At 40.1% G+C, this 19,580-nt stretch overlaps 2 protein-coding genes across 3 annotated transcripts in view; one reads left to right on the plus strand and one right to left on the minus strand.

Moving 5' to 3' along the window:
- The first annotated feature begins 398 nt into the window (after positions 1–398).
- mrpl28 (mitochondrial ribosomal protein L28) lies at positions 399–3,168 on the plus strand. Its single transcript, XM_008425759.1, has 6 exons — positions 399–538; positions 1,019–1,332; positions 1,404–1,556; positions 1,650–1,784; positions 1,898–1,984; positions 2,801–3,168. The coding sequence occupies exons 2-6, from the start codon at positions 1,048–1,050 to the stop codon at positions 2,894–2,896; spliced, it is 756 nt and encodes a 251-aa protein (XP_008423981.1). The 5' UTR covers positions 399–538; positions 1,019–1,047; the 3' UTR covers positions 2,897–3,168.
- A 5,046-nt stretch (positions 3,169–8,214) lies between these two features.
- relb (v-rel avian reticuloendotheliosis viral oncogene homolog B) overlaps positions 8,215–19,580 on the minus strand; it is a 14,519-nt gene continuing 3,153 nt past the window's right edge. Inside the window, exons 1-9 of one of the 2 annotated variants that reach the window (XM_008425761.2) lie at positions 18,134–18,633; positions 16,464–16,760; positions 14,506–14,672; positions 14,299–14,390; positions 14,068–14,199; positions 13,879–13,983; positions 12,779–12,994; positions 12,613–12,669; positions 8,215–9,269 (exon numbers count right to left, since the gene is read on the minus strand). In XM_008425761.2, coding sequence (XP_008423983.1) covers positions 8,887–9,269; positions 12,613–12,669; positions 12,779–12,994; positions 13,879–13,983; positions 14,068–14,199; positions 14,299–14,390; positions 14,506–14,672; positions 16,464–16,760; positions 18,134–18,166 — 1,482 coding nt within the window. In that variant the 5' untranslated portion in view covers positions 18,167–18,633 and the 3' untranslated portion in view covers positions 8,215–8,886. Of the gene's footprint in view, positions 9,270–12,612; positions 12,670–12,778; positions 12,995–13,878; positions 13,984–14,067; positions 14,200–14,298; positions 14,391–14,505; positions 14,673–16,463; positions 16,761–18,133; positions 18,634–19,580 lie in introns of those variants that run through there. The other variant, XM_008425760.2, reaches the window with a different exon arrangement.

Consider the following 19,580-nt stretch of genomic DNA (forward strand, 5'->3'; position numbering starts at 1 on the left):
AACCCAAAAAGCTATTTAATTTTCAGATGACACTAGTTCAACTCCAGAGATTCCAGACATGGTAGCTGGTAAATAATCCTCATCAAGATTAGACAGAGCGGGATTATTAATTACAAATGGCTGCTCTAAGATTTAGACACTCTAATCTTTAAAAGAGGAAGAGAAAAAAATAGTTTTCTGACTGTGTCCAAACATAAAAATTTCCAAATTTGTCGCCAATATAGACTTTTTGAGGCAGTGAAGTATTTTAACCTTGACACCTAAGCATATGCATTGAATTGCTGAGACCTCAGCATTTCATTTTATTTTATTTTATTTTATTATCGGAAGAGAACGAGAGCCGCAGTGACATTGATTTGACAGGAGGGGGCAGCACTGTAATTGCACTCTTCTCACTTCTCCGGAGAAGAAGAACAAGAGGTAAAAGTCAACCAGTGTGATGGTTGCTGCACGATGTCCTTGCTGGCTTGAATTTTGGAATAAAACGAATTAAAAACGGACCTGTTTTAAGTGGAGCTGTCTGATTTCTAAGTTCCCGGTAAGGACCTTGAAATGATCTCAGTCGAAGATTTGGTAAAGCTTTATTTTTGTTGCGGAGTAACCTGTGTAGCTGTCTTAATCTGTATTAGCTTCCTGCTAACCTGCATCATTATGAAATGTCTGACCATGTCTATTATAGTCTTCGTTCAAATATGTTTTCTCATAACAGACACAGAGTAAAGCCATATTGAATATTGGGGGGGGGAGTTTCAGAGCTGTAGATGGAAATGAACGCTATTGTGTTTTTTACTATGGATTAGCTTTGGAAAAATGTTCCATTGTCAAACAATTTCTCATTTACTCAACACTTTTTCCATGAATATTAAGTAATTATTAACTTAAAACAAACCCCTGTGTTGTACTGAAAAGTTACTTGTTAGTTTTATCTTATTCCTCGTGTACTAAGATTAAAATACCTTGTGTTTTGCCACTAAATATAAACGTTAAGGCTGTGAATTTTCTTCCCCCTCTGTTTCAGATTTATTTCTCAAAGTAAACTCGTGCGTCATGCCTCTTCATAAGTACCCCCCCAAATTGTGGGAGGCTATGAAACTGAAGCAGGGCATCTACGCCCGTCTCCCAAAACACTATATGAAGTCCCTTGAACCAAAAGAGCCCACACCGGTTCACTGGAGGCCCCTGGGAGTCCAGCACAGAATAAGCCCCAAGACCGGGGTGAAGGAGCGGGTGCAGGACGTCCCCATCCCCGTCTACTACCCCCCACAGTCCCAGGATGGCCTTTGGGGCGGAGAGGGCTGGATAAGCGGCTTCAGATATGCCAACAATGACAAAGTAAGTCTACAGACGGACTCTCGGGTTGCGCCGTCTTATCCAAAGTTCACTGTAACCCGTCTGTCGCTCAGATGTCCAACCGCCTGAAGAAGGTCTGGAAGCCACAGGTGCTCAGGAGAGAACTGCACAGCGAGATCCTGGACCACAAGTTCACCATCAATGTGACGCCTCGCACTCTGGACCTCATCGACGCTGCCTTCGGCTTTGACTTTTATATCCTGAAAGTAAGCGTAGCGTGGGGGCGGGCCGTACCGTGAATTTATTTATTTTTCCATATTAATCCGTCTTCCTGACTTTTAATGGTCGCCGCTTTTCAGACACCCAAGGAGGACCTGAACTCTAGGCTGGGGATGAACCTGAAGAGGGCGATGCTGCTCCGCCTGGCTCGCAGAGACACGGAGCTTTACCCCGACGACCCGGTCAAGAGGGAGACCGTTTACAACAAATACAAGGTGCCTAACCACGGATTAACGCGACTTTTGAGAATTAATTTTGCTTTAATTCTCCTGGAGAGAAATTTTAAAAATGCCTATTTTATCTTTTTTCTTCTTTTTTTTGTGAGCAGCAGTTTGAGATCCCAGAGGAAGAGGCGGAGTGGGTGGGTCTGACCCTGGACGAGGCCTTGGAGAAACAGAGGATGCTGGAGCACAGGGTAACCAGTCCTGCTGTCATTATGTTACAGGAAGGATATTTTATTAAATGTTTGTTCAACTCTGAAGGTTTGAGATAGACGGGCTGCAAAAGGAAAGGATAGATTTTTTTTTTTTTTTTCTCGACATATTTTACGTCATAGTCATCATGGCACGGACTTTTATCCACATTCATACAATTAGTTGCTTTAAGCAAATACTGTCAGATTATTAATAAAAACAGATTCAAAGCAAAACTCCATAAAGGATCCTATTTTAAATAATCCAAAAAGAGGTCATTTTGGGGGAGTTTATGTTATAAAATACAGGCGGAGAGAAAAGTAAAGATGTTGCCCGTCCGGTCCAATGATTTGTTGCAATGAATACCATGTGTGGAAGACTCTGCAGCTTTAAAGAATAACTCTGTTTATGTCTTCTGATTGTGCCCCTCCTGCCTCACGCACCACCATGTTCCCTAAACTGCAGCATCTGTTTTTCTTCTACATGAACCTTTGAAGTAGATTATCGTGATTGAAATCATCTGAATTATCGTGACGTAGGAAAACTAGGGGAGGGAGGAGAGGCGGGGAATGTAGGCTAATCCAACAGATATTTGCTTTTAGTCAATGTTATCGATGTTTACAGCTGGAAAAGAGCAGAACCAATCCATTAAAAGATACATTTTATTGTTTAAATGAAGCTCTTTTGGGGGAGTTACAGAAATACTTGAATACACCTTTTATCCATCCCTTTTTAAACTCGACACGTTCATGAACTCGATAAAGTGCAAACGTCTGCAGGTTGTTGACTTTGTTTCGTTCTGCCTCTCGTCGTTTCAGGAGCCGGAGCCTCAGTTTAAGGTCTTGGTGGAGAAGCTTGTGCAGGAGCTTGAGCTCAAGAAACTTTTAGAGCCGCATGTCACAGAGAAGAAGTGAATCATCTGAACCGGACAGAGACTGAACCCTGAAGCAGGCCGAGCCACCAGGACGCTAACGACGGCGTTGGGAGTCGAGACGCTACGGCAGTGAAAGCAAGCAGAGGATGAAGTCCCGAGGGAATAATGTCTATTTATTTCAGTCATGTTTCAAAAGACTGGCACAAAATACTTCAGGGATCGCAGAAAGAAACGCTGTAAATACTCCCAACCGGCAGAGGCGTACTACCACAGATGTATATCTAATTAAATAAAGTCACTTTTTTATTAGAACCTGTTTCAGCTCCTTGTAATTTCCCATAAATAGTTTCTCCGCTGCAGCATTTCACTAGATGTTCTGACGGATTCAAATGCCTAAAGAAATGAGATGATGGTTCAGTTACCTTCATCCAGAAGAGTTCATGCTTCTCATTGTATGTAAAGATTATGGAGAGCTGAGCTGAGATCTTTGAATAGACCCTACAGACACGTGGTAACAATTAGGAAACCAGAATCTAAGCCCTTAGATCTAAAAAAAAAAAAAGAAAATCCTTTCCAATACTTCATTTTTTTGTTCAACAAAACAAAATCAGATGTTTTATATGCGAGTTATTCACCAAACTTCACGTTGTATAGAAATTTAAATGTTTTCAGTGTTGAAGTCAAAGATGTAGAGGAGATTATGAAATCCAACCCAACACCATGCCGTATTATGATCCAAAAATAAAATCAGAGCCGTATTGCAAAAAAGCAAAGAAAGGGGCGTGTGATCAGCTAGCAGAGACAGAGATGAGAAACTGAGCAAAAACGTTCATCCCCATTATTTACAAAAGCAAGGTAAAAACAATCTGTCATTTTTCTTTCACTTCCAAACTATGCACTATTTTTTAAATATTTTTGCTGGTCTGTCATAAAATCCCAATTAAACACTGTGGTTGTGATGGGGGGAAGTAAAGCAAAGCCATGTGAATGCTTTTTTTGTAAAGTAATGCAAATAGGGAAAAAAATACTAATTTGTAAAAAGTTCACAAAACCAGATCACTTAGAGATGAATCAAGTAGTTAAATCTACTTAAGTGAAATCATCTGTCAATAAAATAAAACAAAGACCAAAATCCCTGCCTTGTTTCTGTGAGCTATAACTATGTTTGCCCACTAGGTGGAGCCAATGTGTTGAAAAATAAAAGTCTCATTTAAGAAAATAGGCAAGATGAATCATTTGAACTATGGAATCCTTATATCGTTTTATGAAATTAAATAAATTAATTATCTACAACAATAAAACCAAATCAACACCTAGGCAAGTTTTAAGTTTCACAATCTGCAGGATTTTCTGACTCAAGGTTGTAGTTGTTGGCAACAGAACCGCTGGAGTAAAATGCACATCTGCCTGGGTGAACACTGAGGGCTTTCCAGGTCTGAGCAATGGAGATCAAAAAGGTGCTGATGTTTGCAAAAACCGCATCGAGGTTGTTGTTTTTCTCTCTCTCTCTCTCTCCCTCTAGTTTCGCTTTTGTCTCTGTATAGTGACAGTTGCTCTGTGGTTGCCCCCAGCCGGAACGCAGAGGTGAGCTAAGTTGACGCGGTGAGTCCCTCCTGGTCTGGGGACTCCCGTGGGTGTTGCAACCAGGCAACAGGCAGCACAATCGATAACTTGGCACCTGTAAACACGAAGCTTTATGTCCTTGTATAGGTTGAGGTTGTGGGTGGAATTACCCCCGTCACTGTGGAAAAAATGAAATAAGTAAACAAATTGTGAAAGTGTCGCACAGTGAGCTTATTTGGCGCGTTCAATTCAGCTTTTTCCTCTTTTGGTCGGACATCTGGGCTCTTTGTGTTTTAATTGGCTGCTTTTAGTCACTACTTCTAACTAACAGTAAAAGTATACATTTTTAAGCTAACCCTGGTTTATTTTTATTTATTTTTTATTGAAATTTATATTAAGTATGTACTTATTAAACAGAAGTGATTCACTACACTGAACTATTTGATGACATCTGAGTCATACTAGTGAAAAGTGTTAAAGTGAAAATCACTGATGTCACCTGATTTGCTCTTTAAGTATCCATCCCAAACTTTAGGTATAATAGTTTCCATCCCACCTGACTCATCGCCCTGAGTTCATTATTTCCCAGAATATCCACAATCCAAGCAAAGGTAAATCAAACTGGAAACACAACTTGGTATTTAAGTTGGAAGCTCTAAAAGTTCTTTGATTCACTGAAAATTAGTTTTAAAAAAACAAAACTGTATATATCTTGACGTAAAACTTTAAACATTGTCGTAAAAGTAAAGTACACCCTCCAGGCCAAAGTACAATTGGTGATTATTAGCTACTAAAATAAATGTTCCTACTGGGGTTTCTTTTTATGTCAGAATCCCAAACCTTTTCCAGAATCACCAGGTGTTTTTACAATTAAAAATAAATTACTCTGAAATAAAAAAAAATTAAAAAAAAGGAGAGAGAATTTAAATCTCGGGCATACGAAACACGCAAAGGGTTTCACATTGTTATTATTTATTAAACAAAATGAGTCCAAAATGGAAGAGTTGTGCGTGGGAAAACGAAGTGCATCCTCTCTTTGATAAGTAAAAAACTCTTCACAAAGGCTTATTGTAAAGTATCTGGCATTATCTCACAGCTTTAGGTGTTTATTGCTTTTGGTAGATTGGATTCATGCACTAGTTACTTTTGAGGATTCATCCCTTCACTGTCTCTCACAGCAACACAATCCATATTTCAGGTTTTATTAGCGAGTGTACCCCTCCCAAACCCACCAAGGGACAAGGGTGTAAAGAAAATGGATGGATGGATGGATGGATGGATGGATGGATGGATGGATGGACGGATGGATGGATGGATTAGCGAGTGTTGCACCTTCTGTTGCCAACAAATTATACTGAAATGCTCTGCTTCTATCCCACAGTTTTCATTCTCATTTATCTGTCATCTAATTAAGTTCCTGCAGTAGTTCTGGAAATGTTCTCTGCTGAATTAAATTTTCCAGAAGTGAGGATCAGAATTTGCTTAAATTACAGTTTATTTTAGCTATCCTTGCTAGCTTATCATAAAAATTTCATCTGGCAACACATGATTATGTAACTTGTCAATAGATTTAGTTTTATTTTAGCACCAGTAGAGAGCATGTTCACCACCACTGTTACCATTAAGAAAGTTTGGCAAGCATTAGCCTACACAGCTACTCCATTTAGCGCAGCAACGTAAACCCCAAGAGCTGTTAGCGTAGCGCGTAGCCTCAAAACTCCTGAGTTTCAGTGGGAATTTATTAAATCATTTTCATTCTGAACAAATAGAGGTGTTGGTTTTCTTCACAAACCTGTTTGTCAATTATTACTGCTGACAGTCTTTTGTGTCAAAAGCTAAAACTTCATAGCAGACAGTAATTCCTTGGAGGGGGATTTCTAAAGCGTTATCATTCTTTTGTCTAGCAAAGTACACTTCAGCTGTACTGTAAAATGGCCCATTCAAAAACCAATTTATCACAATTAAAAACCTTCTTCCTGCACTCGGGTAACAGGGGGCTTGGACATGTTCAGGCAGGTTTTACGGTGTCATTTCTCAGGAAACAGACTTTTTCATGCGCCTGGATCAAATTGAAAAGGTTTTGCAAACTGGCCTGGTGTGGAGTTTCCCTGTGGCTGTAAGACAAGTCAATTCAGTTTAAGCCAACAGTGACGAGAGTCTTCAGTCAACATCTGCTCTATGAATAGACGACATAACCGGATAGATGGACGACTGACACATTTAAATCATGTCTAGAAAAATAAATCAGACAATTTGTTGATCAAAGTTACTTTGTAATGGAGCGAATGACAACTTAAACTGCTTTACACATTTATGTCCCTTTCAGATTTCTTATGTTTTAGCAAGACTGAAATGGTGCAGATGAATCAACAAATCTAAAAATCAGACGAGTGTACCTGGTTAAAATGGAGTTTTCACTCAATTTATTAAATTTAAGGGGCAGTATTATGTAAAATTGACTTTTTTTTAGCATTACATGTAGTTATAGTGTTATTCCCTCATAAAAAACATACCTGGAGTGTTGCTTTGCTTCTTTCATGCATGTTTGAGAAATAATTTAATCTCCCGTGGCAACCGTTCAGCTGTGAAAACCTAACGCCGTCTCTGCGGTGCAGCTTCCAAGTTTCTGAGCTTCTGCCTCGCAGAGCGTCCCTCCCCCACGACTCGTCCTCTCTGCTCCTTCAGACTAGCCAGCAGCAATTAGCAAACACTTGGTGTAACTGTGCATCCACTGAGCTCATCATACGAGCGACTTCTCAGTGAAACACTGGTAAAAACGTTGTTAAAGGGTTCATGGAGTAGCTGGGAGGAGATGAGCTGGCAGAACGGGAGTCATGAGGAGTGATTGACTAACACTGCCAAGAACCACTGGGAAAATTTTACTGTTAAGGCTTGAAACAATCAATGGAAGCTGGTACCCATCCGATGACACAACTTCCTGACTGCAGCCACTGGTGAGCAATAAATTACTGAAGTTAACATGAAGTTACAAGACCGTCAATGTTTGTCGCTTTCAGAAACATGAAGTGGGCCTTTATTTTTTTGGGTAAGCAGTGCAGGCTTCTGCTGTTGAATCACAATCACAAACACAAACCTTAAAAACCTTGATATTATTCTGGCTTCCTTTATGTCTTACCAGGATAAGTTGTAGTTTCCTGGAGTCCACAAACCTTAGAAATGTCTCTATGACTCTTTCCAGACGTCAGCAGCTGTGTTTCTCAGCGGTCATTGAATTTATTTTGAGATCTTTTAGCCTGACTGACAGGTGCTTTTTAAAGTTAGTAAAATTCAAATCAATAATCTAAAAATGTGGGTAAGAAAAGCACAAAAAAGGCTCCTAACACTTTTTCACAAAGTTGGAAATGTGTAGATGGTTCAAAATTGCCCTCTGTAGGCAACGTTAAAATTTGATGAATTAAACTTCTGATTTTCCTGTTTCTTAAAGTTGAAGTTTCCCCAAGCTCCTGGGAACCTTAGAGGCCCACGTGAGTCAGCAACAGATGAATCAACTTAACTGGGAAAGCAGAAATAGCATTTTCTCAACCTTAGTGTATCAACTGGGCACGCCCACTTACCCTGGTGAACAAAACATTATTAGTCATGAGGTCTAGCTGACAAATGCCACATGTTTCTACCCTCTAAGAAAACGGTATTCCAGTTCTCCTTAAAAATATATATATATTAATAAATGGGAAGCGAGATAAAACTATAGTCATTCTGTTTCAGGTTAGGAAAAGTTTACATTTAAATGTTAAAATTTAAACACCTGTCCAATTCAAGGGACGTAACAACAGAGGAATTACACTTATATTTTATTTTTATTTCACATATTTACACGACAGCAAGGGGGCAGAGTAGGACATGTGACAGAAGGTGAATTCAGCGAAACTGTGGCACAAAGGGAACTGACATGATCAGGGCTAAGAATAGAAGGAAGGGTGGTTTCTATTACATGTAGGTAAATCATTAAACAAGTGCGGCCACATCTAAAGAGCACAGTGCCAGGAGCTGATAAGACTTGATGTGAAATCTCATGATCCAAGGTTTAGCAGGAAGGTTTTTAATACACAATTTACTAAGGAGAAAAATCTGGAATGGTTCACAGGTTTAAAAGAGAAGCTTTGAATTCCTTTATTTTGACTCGTAATTCTTAAAAGTAATGCGTGCAGAACTCACAGGAAAGGTTCGGGTATGCTGACATGCTCTGAGTTTTATTAGCCTTGTCCAGCAAGGCTTCAATATAAAGTTAAAATAAGTGGGCTTTTTTTAAACATATAAACAGAGCCGATGTGTTGGAACTAAAATCAGTTTAAAACTACATTACACAGCAGCAGCTGTAGAAAACGACGTTGTCTTGCTTCCTGGTGGTTTAGGAGAGTCTGATCTGACCTCATCTGGTCCGTACCGAAATGAATCCCAGTCTGAGATCCAGAAACGACTCGAGAAAAACAGTGTGCTGGCCCGACCTCATAGCTCTTCCTCTGTTTTCACCTGCATGACGCTGTCCTGCTGCTCCGACTGCGCCGACTGCGCCATCTGGCTGTCGGTGAAGAGCATATTAAACTGGATGTCGTTAAACTGGGAAAAGTCCGCCGGAAAGTGGTTGTAGTTTGCGTTTAAATTCATATTCAGGAAGGAGACAGCACTGGCGTCTGCGGCGGGGTCGCCTGTGAAGTTCTGTTCGTTCAGAAACTGAAGCAACTCGTACATGGTCTGCTCGTCGATGGCGCCCGGGTCTATCGTGTATGACTCAGGAGAAGACTGAAAGGCGAGGTGGCTGTCGTCCGATGACATCACGTTTTGCGTCTCCATGGGGAAGTTGAAGGTCTGTTTTGAAGAAGGTTCTGGCTCTGCAGAAAAACAAAAATACATGGGTTATACTATAGAGAAGAAAAATGCATTTAAAAAAAATAAATACAGTTATCTGACATGCAAGTTTCCATTCAGGGAATATGACACGACTGCATCTTTGGCTTAAATGCGGTGCAGCTGGTTGGACTTTTGCCTTCGAGCAAGAAGATCCTGGGTTTGAATCTGAGGTCTTTTTGCATAGAGTTTGAATTTTCTTCTTTGCATGCCTGGGTTTTCTCTGGGTACTCTGGCTTCCTCAATTTGGTTTAAGTTTTACTAGCATCACCATTGGGCTAGTATTTGAGTCAAAAATCCAAAAGCAAATTTCCTGTGTTTCTGATGGCCATATTTTGGCAAAATTTTTATTTATTTTTATTGCATTTATACTCAGATTTTCTGAGTTTTCAGTTAGAAATATAGCAGCAAACATCCAATATGGCTACTATATCTTCCGAAACAAATTGAGAGTTTTGCCTCCTGCCAGAGGAATTACTGCACTTTTAAAAACCCACACTGTTTACAGAGTTGCTTTTGACAATAAGTAAAACATTGATTAAGATATCAGATGTGTATTGATGATTTTGATGATTCAAAATGTAATGTTTGTTACTGGTTACTGTATGATGATTTTATGACCTTTTACAAAATGTTTTTATGATGGAAAGCACTTTGAACTGCCTTGTTGCTGAAATGTGCCAAACAAATAAACTTGATTGATTTTAAACACAAAAACCTAAAAGCTACGTAAACAAATGTTTCTGATATCCAATTAGTTAACTTTGTTAGCTTTACTACATTACCTGAGACATTACTGATTGAACTTTCTTCAACAGCCTTTGTTAGCGTCTAGCGTAGCGTACAGATGGAGCTAGTTATGGAAGCCAGCGGAGAGTCTGTGGCTCTATTTTCTTTATTTTAGAGTATTTTCAGGGGGAAAACAAGATTTCTCTTCATTAGGGTAGCTTTTGGGTTAACATTTAAAGCACTAAAAGTTATTTGGCACTTACAATAACTCTTCATAAATCGGTAAACGGGATCTCAGTGCTTTAGCGAGAACCAACAACGAACTTCATCAAAGAACAGGAAGGATGAGTGAGTAATGAAAAGTTGTTTTATTTTACTCTTTTACACATTTAGCCCCTTTAACTGCCACGGAGCAAAACATATTTAAAAAATTTGACACAAAGTAGGAATATTTAAAATAAAGAAAATATGCAGACAAGCTGTTACAGTTAGCCTGCTAACTGAGCTAACAGCATTAGCTGCTAACAGAAGCTGGTAAAGACAGTTTAAAAATGTCACCATCAGTTGTTTCTGACATCATTTCACTAAAACAGCAAACGTAAGTTAAACTGAGTTGTTTGGTGTCATTTCTCTTAATGTTTTGTATACATAAATCATGAATCTACTTATAAATTAGCATTAGCCACAGAAGGGTTTGGTAGATTACACAGTTACAAAATCATTTTTGGTTGCTTTACAAAAAAAATTCCCAACAATTTACGCTGACAGCAGAAACTTATTTCCTTACATGTAAATAAATAGAAAAATAGGAAGACTTCTTAGCTGTGTAACCAACAGTTGCTGTGTGGTTTACCCAAATTAGTCAAGACTGTGAACTACAAACCCTAACCCTATCAGAAAGTAATGCCATCAAAAATGTAAATTAGGAAATAGGGGCCATATTGAAACTGGATTCATTTAGCAGAATATCTTCCAAGCAAATATGGAAAAGGTAATTCTTGAAGCTGTTCAATCTTTCCACTACCCAGTGTGACGCCATGCAAGTCTTTGAACGGTTTGCCTGACATGTCACATGACCTGCTCAGGGGCAGTTTCCTACTTCTTCTATCAGGTTTCTGTACATTACAGCCGCCTGATGAAGCAGATCATGCAAATGTCACATTTTCATATGATTCACTCGTCATATGAACCGCAGGAGGAGCAGAAAGTTAGGCTGGTTTTATTCAATAAAAAAAAAAAAAAAAAAAAACATTTCAAATAGTAATGGATCAGCTGTGAGTGGTAATGTTATAATAAAAACAAACCATCTTAAAAATCAGGTTTTTATGATTCATACTTTCTCAAAGAGAGACATTATTATTGTCATCAGTGACAATGACTCGCTCATTGAGGTTTCTCAGCGAATCATAATAACGAACAAACAAAAAGGCTCTTTTGTGGTGCGTCTGTAAAATAATAAAGACATGTGGACCCGGCTCTTGTGTAATGCCATCTGGTTCACCGTTACAGCTGAACGCAGTGAATATGAATAAGTCGTTGACTGAGGTGAGTGTAAACATCCATCCTTGGTGTTTATTTGAGAACGGAAGGCAAACCTCGCGTCAACATTTGGCTTTTTCAGCTCTTAGCTTTTAGCTAGCGTGATAAAATATGATGGCTGGTTAAGTCATTGTTCATTGCTGCAAGGAAGTGTGCAGAAAAATGGCACCTACAGATGAGCGAATGTTTTTGCAAGGAGTCCACGGCGTCTCTAGAGGGGTTGAGAAAAAAAATCTAAACTTTAGAAAACTTAATTTAAAGTCTTCAAACTAGGTCATAGTACGTTTAGTTAGATTCTCAGTTGAGGGAATTTGTTCTGTTATGTAATTAAGTTAGCTAAATAATACAAACTATCAGGTCTAACCTAGTATTTTTTTGTCTTTTATTGTCTGAATTTTCAACAATGTTACTAAAAATGTTTGAAAAAGACTTTGGTTTGATTAGGGGTTCAGAGATAATTTAGGAAAAGTTCACCTGGTACAAACTGGAATGAGAATTGCAATAAATGACTAAATAAAACATGAATAAATAACTACTTATTAAATTTTGTATTTCGGTTAAGTACAGAATTTAATAAATTTAACCCAGATTATAATCCCCTTTTGTTTTTTTTGTTTTTTTTACCATCAGCATAATTTATATAAAAACGGCGGCTGTTTGAATATTATTACTCCTCTATAATTTTACAAACATAAAGCCGCTCTCTGTTTATCGTCTACATCTTCTGGTCATTTTCTAAAACGAGCCAGATAATCGCTGCCCTTCTTCCTCCCATGGCCGTTTTTGAGGATGTGGTTTCGTAGATTTGCTGAAGCCATAAAACTAACAAAAGGCACGGGGATTTCTTTTGTTTACAGTAAGCAGGTACCACGGCCAGTCGGTTATTTAAAAGAGAAAAAAAAAAAAAAAAGCAGAACAGCAAGAGATTGTGAATGGCTCAAACATTTACAATCACAGCTCAGAAGGTTTGCTGGGCTTTAACAGAAAGAGAAGCATTGTTGGTCTAATTCATGAGTCACATCTTAAAGATAAACACGAGCGTGAAAGCAGAAGTCTCACCTGTCACACTAATGTCCCGTTTAATCGTGGCTCTCTTTCGCTTCACTTCATACGGATCTGAAACACAAAGCGGCCGAGCTCGGATTAGCACAGCGCGGTTCTCCAACCCGCTCTACCTGTTCTCTGGTTAAGGTTTGACCGACACGAGGCGGCAGCCCCGACTCACCAGGATTGTGCGGCAAGTACATGAAGGAGACGGGTTCGCTCTCCATCTGGTCCGAGACGCGGCGCAGCACGACGTTGACCTCCACCTCCTCCGTGATGTCTTGGTCCTGGTAGGGTGGCGTCTTGAACACGATGGCTATCTGCCGGTGGACGTCTGTCTGAGCGAACTCGCCGTTCGCCTTCCACGAGCCTTGCCTGAAGAGGATCTCTATGTCATCTGGCGATTAGCGGAGAAACAACAGATTGATCCCAGCAGCAATATCAGACTTAATTCTGCACGTTTTTATGCTCTGAGATGAATAAGCAGAAACTTTACGGGTTCTTTTTCTGTCCAAAAAAATGGGAATAAAATAAGAAAAGCATCCTATTTTAAATAATAACTTATGATAATGTCACACTTGCAACGCAAGCAGCAACAAACTCAAACAATTAATCGGATTAATTGATTACTTGAATAATCTTCAACTAATTTAGTTACAAATTAATCATTAACTGGAGTAAACAAGCACAGAAAAGGCCAATTTGTTTAAAGAATAATATATTCAGAGCAGTAATTAAGTCAAAACTGTACAAAAATATGTAAACATGTTCAGCTCAGACCTCCATTTTAGCTTCACCTCGTTCAAATTCTGTAAAAATCTAAATTTCCTTTTAAGCACCTTTTGTTATCTAGTTATCAATTATTAAATAGCAAAAGATTTATTCATTTTTAGTAATGCAAAAATGAATCAATGAATCAATAAATGATGAAGCAGTCCTAAAGGAAAGCTGTGTTATTGCATTTTAGGCAATAAAATGTTTTTCTCACACAAAATTGATTTGAATGGAATTGAATTTCGTCATTGGCACCTTTTAATGTTTTTCTAATATTGTTTTTAAAAAAAGACCTAAATTGTTATATAAAAAAAACCCTCAGATAGTTGAGATTTTTTATCCAATTAATCGATTAATCGTCCGAGTAATCAACAGTATAACTGATTATAATAACAATTGTCAGCTGCAGGCCTGCAGATCATCTAATATAGTTGTTGTTGTATTATATCCACATTCCCTCCCCCCACAAATGAAAAGTTTCTGAGTGGAAATGAAAGCCTCTGTCACCTTTCTGCACTTTGTCACACAGCATGTAGACCTCCGTCTTGCCTCTGCAGGAGCCTTTGGTCAGGTTCAGCTGGCAGATCTTCAGCTCCGACGTGGTCGTGGCCTCTTTGGAAGAACACAGAGCGGAGCGTGAACGAGCGCAGCTCGTGTAGAGCGAGAGTCATCAGGAAGTGCTTGGCGGTCTCTTACTCTTGTCGTAGATCGGCTTGGAGATGACCGGGCAGAGCGAGTCCTTCCTGCCGTCGTCCCACTCGAGCTGGCACTCGAAACACAAACGCACCGCGTTCATGTCCATATCCTCGATCCCTTTAGTGTTACCGGCTGGAGGAGAGGAAAAACGCAGAATGCGACGTCTGATTAAAGATTCACGACAACATTTGTAATTGTGTTTGTGTGTGTGTGTGTGTGTGAGGAGCTTACTCTTAAAAGGGTCAATATTTTGGTTTCTCCTTTTCTGCAGCGACACGTCCAGCTCTCTCCTTCTCACACACTGGATGCCGAGATTAGCGAAGCTGCAAATTTTAAACAAAAACGATTTTAAAAGATAAAAATAAGAGGAATGAAAACCTAATGAGCATTTGGAATGACTAACAAGAAAAAACATTTAGTGTTTTTAAGGATGCTTGCCTGTGACGTCGGGTGGTATGAGGGTTAAAGCAGACCACGCAGATTCCTGAGCCAGCGACACAGTCTTTACCCACAAGGCAGTGCGGGTGAGGCCGGTGGGGATAGTCTTTGGTGACCAAAGAAACGGTCACTGTGACCTTCTTTATGTGGTCAATGGGACCCTGAATCTGAAAGAGACAGAAGGAACAGCAGTGTTCACAAGGAGGATCAAGAGCAGCGACGGACACATCTACTGGCGAAGTAAAATAAACTCATATTTTATCGCAAGCTAAAAAAAAAAAAAATCAGAAAAATCCAACTTTCTTTGATTAGAGTACAAACCCCACAATTGAGGTAAAATTAGAGGGTCATTTCAGAGCCTATACTTTGGTATTTTTACATTTTACGGTTGTCCAAAATCAGCAAGTTGAAAGTACCGACCACAAAAATGTATTTATATTTTTTTGTATTTTTTTCAAATATTATTATTTGAAATGCAAAAACACTGAATGCTGATTAAGCCTCCATATTTATTTTAACAAACAGATAGCTGCATCATAAGGGAGGTAGAAAAAGAAAAAATGGATATATCTCAGTCTCCATCTGGAGCCTTTTTTTTAAACACTCCAAGTGGATTTAATGTAAAAAGGATGAACAACACGGGAAAGCATTTTTTAGCCCTCTGTTCGCTACAGTAGAGCGAATTGGTCTGTTTCTCTCCTAAAGGAACCTTGTTAAAGTAAATTGTGCCGTAAACTCTGTGGAACACCAGCTCATTTTTAATAAAAGCCAGGCGGTAAACTGAAAGTGGGTCGTCACTGGAAGGATGATAATCCTGACCATATGGCAAAATAAACACAGAAATACTTTGGGTAAATAAATCGACCTTCTTCCACAGCCTTAACAATCCCCAGACCTAAACCTGCAGGTCGAGCTGAAGAGGAACCAGGACTGGATCATCTAGAGGAGGGGCGTCAAACTCATTTTCATTTTGGGCCATATCAAAAATCTGAACGTTCTTAAAGGGCCGGTCATGCCAGGATATATTGATAAAACCAAATAGACTGATAAAATGCCAATAAATAGTGTTTTTTTTTGCTAAGGTATGATGTTAAATGTGATATTTTATTACAGACTATAACTTGACATCAAGTCAGGCTGAGGCAGCTGTCATTTTTTAAACTCAATGTTTTTGACCAGTTTTGAAAAAATGTGCAATAAAATCAGAAAAGAAAATTGGAGATTTGTTGATTTTGTGTGAATTTAGCAGATTTGTGAAATACTGGAAGGACTTATTGATGGAATTTGGGTTTAAAGAGCCACATAAAAAGCTACGGCGGGCCAGATTTGGCCCCCGGGCCTCAAGTTTGACACAGAGAGATAGTCAAAGATTCCTATCTGCATGCTTCATCTTTATAACATAGGAGAAGATTAACGGCCGCCTTGTTGGAAAATGGGGGACAGCAGCAGGGATTTAAAATAAACAAAATGTTCATTGTGATTTCTGCTATTGCAACAAATATTCTAGGTAATTTTAGAGTAACTCCAGCTTGGCTAACTTTAAATAGTCTTTTGTTTTTTGCACCTATTATCAGAACAACCTGTTTATCCGGTTTTACCTCAGATCTACATCCTTTCTTCTCTCACACTCCATCTTGTTCTGTCGCCTCTAAAGCTGCGTTTTCTCTTTCGACTTGCTGCGCGAGGTCGCATAGGGTGAGGGTGTCTATGGCGTTTGTTTGTAGAAAAAAAGGGGATAAACCTTGAGTGCCTGACCACAGAAATGGTTTGGATTTGCGGGGACTTTCTAATAAATGTCTGCCGACCGCAGCCTCGCGGCTCCGCCCCCCTCCCCCATTTCCACACCTTGCCTCAAGCAGGGGCTCATAACAAACAGCTTCAGTTGTGGTTAGCGCCTCTAACCGTCGCGGAGGGCTCGTAAACTCCCCTCAATAAGGAAACCGAAATCAGGCGTGTACCTCTATGGTGGGCTGCGTCTTGTTGTTGTCGGTGCTGGACGCCCCCAGGATGCTGCCGGCCGAGCGACCCTCGCACTCGTAGCGGAACCTCATTCCCCGGTCCTTGGGCTCCTCCACCACCACCAGCTTGGGCTTCTCCAGAATCCGCTCCAGCATGTTGCCGTTGCTCTGCAGGCCTTGGGAGGGAACGCTGCCTTTGGGGGTCAGTGAGCAGGACGGGCCTCGACCTCGACCGGGCCCCATGGGTTTGTGGGAAGGATGACCGGACGCCATCTCGCGCAGTGGAGTGGGTTTCGGCTGTGGAGGAGGAATTAAGAAGAGTTAAACATTTAAACCTCTTTCTTTCTGTTTAATAGACTCTGGTTTGCTTTAATTACCTTGATACTTTTATTAATTTAACCTTTATTTAACCACTTCATTATTCAGAACAACATTTTTATAGCAGGAGTTTATTTATTAGACCTTAATAAATAAATAAAACTCTCCGAAAAATTTATGTTAGGTACAACATTCTTAGCTTATTATGACTAGGAATGCACAAAAAACAAACTCTCTAGCCCAACAAAATTAAACTAATAGACCCTTAGGGCTTTGTAAATATTTCTTAAATCTCAATTTCTTAGATCCCAATTTTGCTTGCAATAATCTTATTTTATCAATTAGCACCGTTAGTGTTAATAAAATCAACATTCTGTACATTCAGCCTTCCTATTATCTACTGAAAGTCTTGCTCTCTCTCTCTCCTTCAGGCACGCCCTGGCATCATTTTCTTTCGAGTAGCTTCGTTCATCTCTGGGCTTCGGCTGAGTTTCTTGTGCCTATGACAATTTGTTCCTAAACGTATAAATTAAAGATCCGCCAACTCTTCAGATCCTGCAGATCTCGCTGATTCAGAAGAAAAACAGAACTCAAGTCATGTTTTGACGCTGAGCAAAAAAAAGAAAACAAAGACTAAAGTAGTTGATAAAAATAACCACAATTTGAATAGACTCTAAAATAGATATAAGCAAAAACATAACATGTTTTCCATTTCAGTAAAATCCTGATTCCACCACAGAAATTCCCATGTCTAAAAGAGACAGCTTCAAGTCTTTGAACTTCCTGTATTATGTCATTAGTTCACACCACAAACCTATAAAAGTGTCATAGGGGCAACTATTACACAACAGACTACATTGACACGATAACATAAGTTGGTGTGAGAACTCAGGGTCAAGTCTGTACGCATCTTCTTACCCCTCGGATGAGAATTACTGCAAGCTCAACTCCAGCAGCAGTTCACATCTAGAGCATCGGCTTCGTCAACTCAGTAAAACAACAGAGGAGAGCTGGACCCAACCGAGCTGAGAGACAACCAGCTCTATCAGTGAGATTCAGTGGCAGACTGCTTGTTTATTCCTCCGTACATGTGCTTCCCATCACCGCACTGCGTTCAGCATGTGCTCCTTGACTCCTCCCCCTCACACACACACCCACACGCACACACATCTGAAGTCTATTTTTTTCCGTTACACCACAGACCACCAAGCCTTTCCGTTTCCCACTCGTACTTTTTAATCTGTCACTTCTACTTTCTCTCTCTCTCTCCCTAGTTATTAATTTCTGCAAAGCCGAGGTTCCAACACAATCCAAACAGAACTTCGCCAAACTCCGCCGATCCAACAACAAACCTTCATGGAACAAAGAGCTAAAAGACTAGCCATTAATGGGCCCGGGAGCTGGTTAAGGTGTCGCCTCAGAGATCAGGGTGGCGCCCCGGCAGGCGTGAGGTCATCCCTCTCAACATCCTCCGGAGCCACATACTTCTGCCGAGAGGACCCCCTCACTGTAAAACACTCACACAAACAAAAGAAGCAAGGAGCGGCGAGGAAGAAGGAACAGGAAGTCTGCTCTGCTGATTCACCAATCGCAGGAGGAGACGCTGAGCAGGGGAAAAAAAATAAAAAATGCAACCTTTAACCTTCAGTGGGTTTGGCTTGTAATCAGAAAAGATGGCAAACAGGAGTCCGATTACACATTTTCCAAGATGACGTCGCGCCCCCTTCTTTCTCTGCAGAAAGGCATGCTGGGAGAGCGCGTCTCAGACACCGAGAGTCGCTCACAGCAACAATCCCCCACAGATAACCCGAAAACAGAAGGTGAAACCACTTCTCCTCTGCTGCCCTTCACCTCGGCTTGTCTGTGCAGGCTGCAGCATCGCCGCAGCCTTATCAGATTACAACATCTCTGATCTGCCCTGCTCTCTGGAAGTCACGTGCTTTCTGATAATAGTTTGACCTGTAGTGCTGCCCAGCTGCTGATCGGGGGGGGAAATAACAGAAACCTGCAACCGTCTGCAAGCCTGTGAACCGGCTGTTTGGTCCTTCGTCGACAGACAGTCAGGAAAACAGCAGCAGCCGTCACAAAAAGAGGTTGATTACCAGAAGCAACAGCAGCTGAATCACACGATGACTAATATTACAACAAAAGTTAAACAAAAGACAATGACATCCTCAAATTGTGTGCCAATTTGTCAAAAAGTAGTAACATACCTTAAATGATAGGGAAAAAACGACTTCCAACACATTTACTTATGCTTATAACCAACAATGAGGCGTTTATAAACCAAATGGCTTAGTTTAAATTCAATATTTGACCATCAGTTCCTGAAATAAAAAAGCTTAAGCCACACAAATAATCTCTATGATCTGCAGGTCTTTATTTTCACGGGTTCAAGAAGTTCAACGGACTAAATATCTCCAATCAAATTTAGCTGTGTCTTCTTACTAGCTGATTTTCCCAGAATACAGCCAGAAGTAGGTGTTTCACCAAAGCATCGCTAAGGTAGAATGGTTGGATTTACATTTGTTTAATTAGCTTTTTTGTTCTACTGTTTACTTTAGAAAAGGACATTTCATATGGTTTATTATAAGAACATTTAATAAATGCATATGAGACACATCCACTGGCTTATCTTTGCAGGGTCATCCAGGGTCGTTCACCCTGAAGAGGTTATCAGTTCATCACAGGGCAAGAGAGAAATATCCATCCATCCATCCATCCATCCATCCATCCATCCATCCATCCATCCATCCATCCATCCATCCATCCATCCATCCATCCATCCATCCATCCATC

The sequence above is a fragment of the Poecilia reticulata genome, linkage group LG13, assembly GCF_000633615.1.
Source record: "Poecilia reticulata strain Guanapo linkage group LG13, Guppy_female_1.0+MT, whole genome shotgun sequence".
NCBI lineage: Eukaryota > Metazoa > Chordata > Actinopteri > Cyprinodontiformes > Poeciliidae > Poecilia > Poecilia reticulata.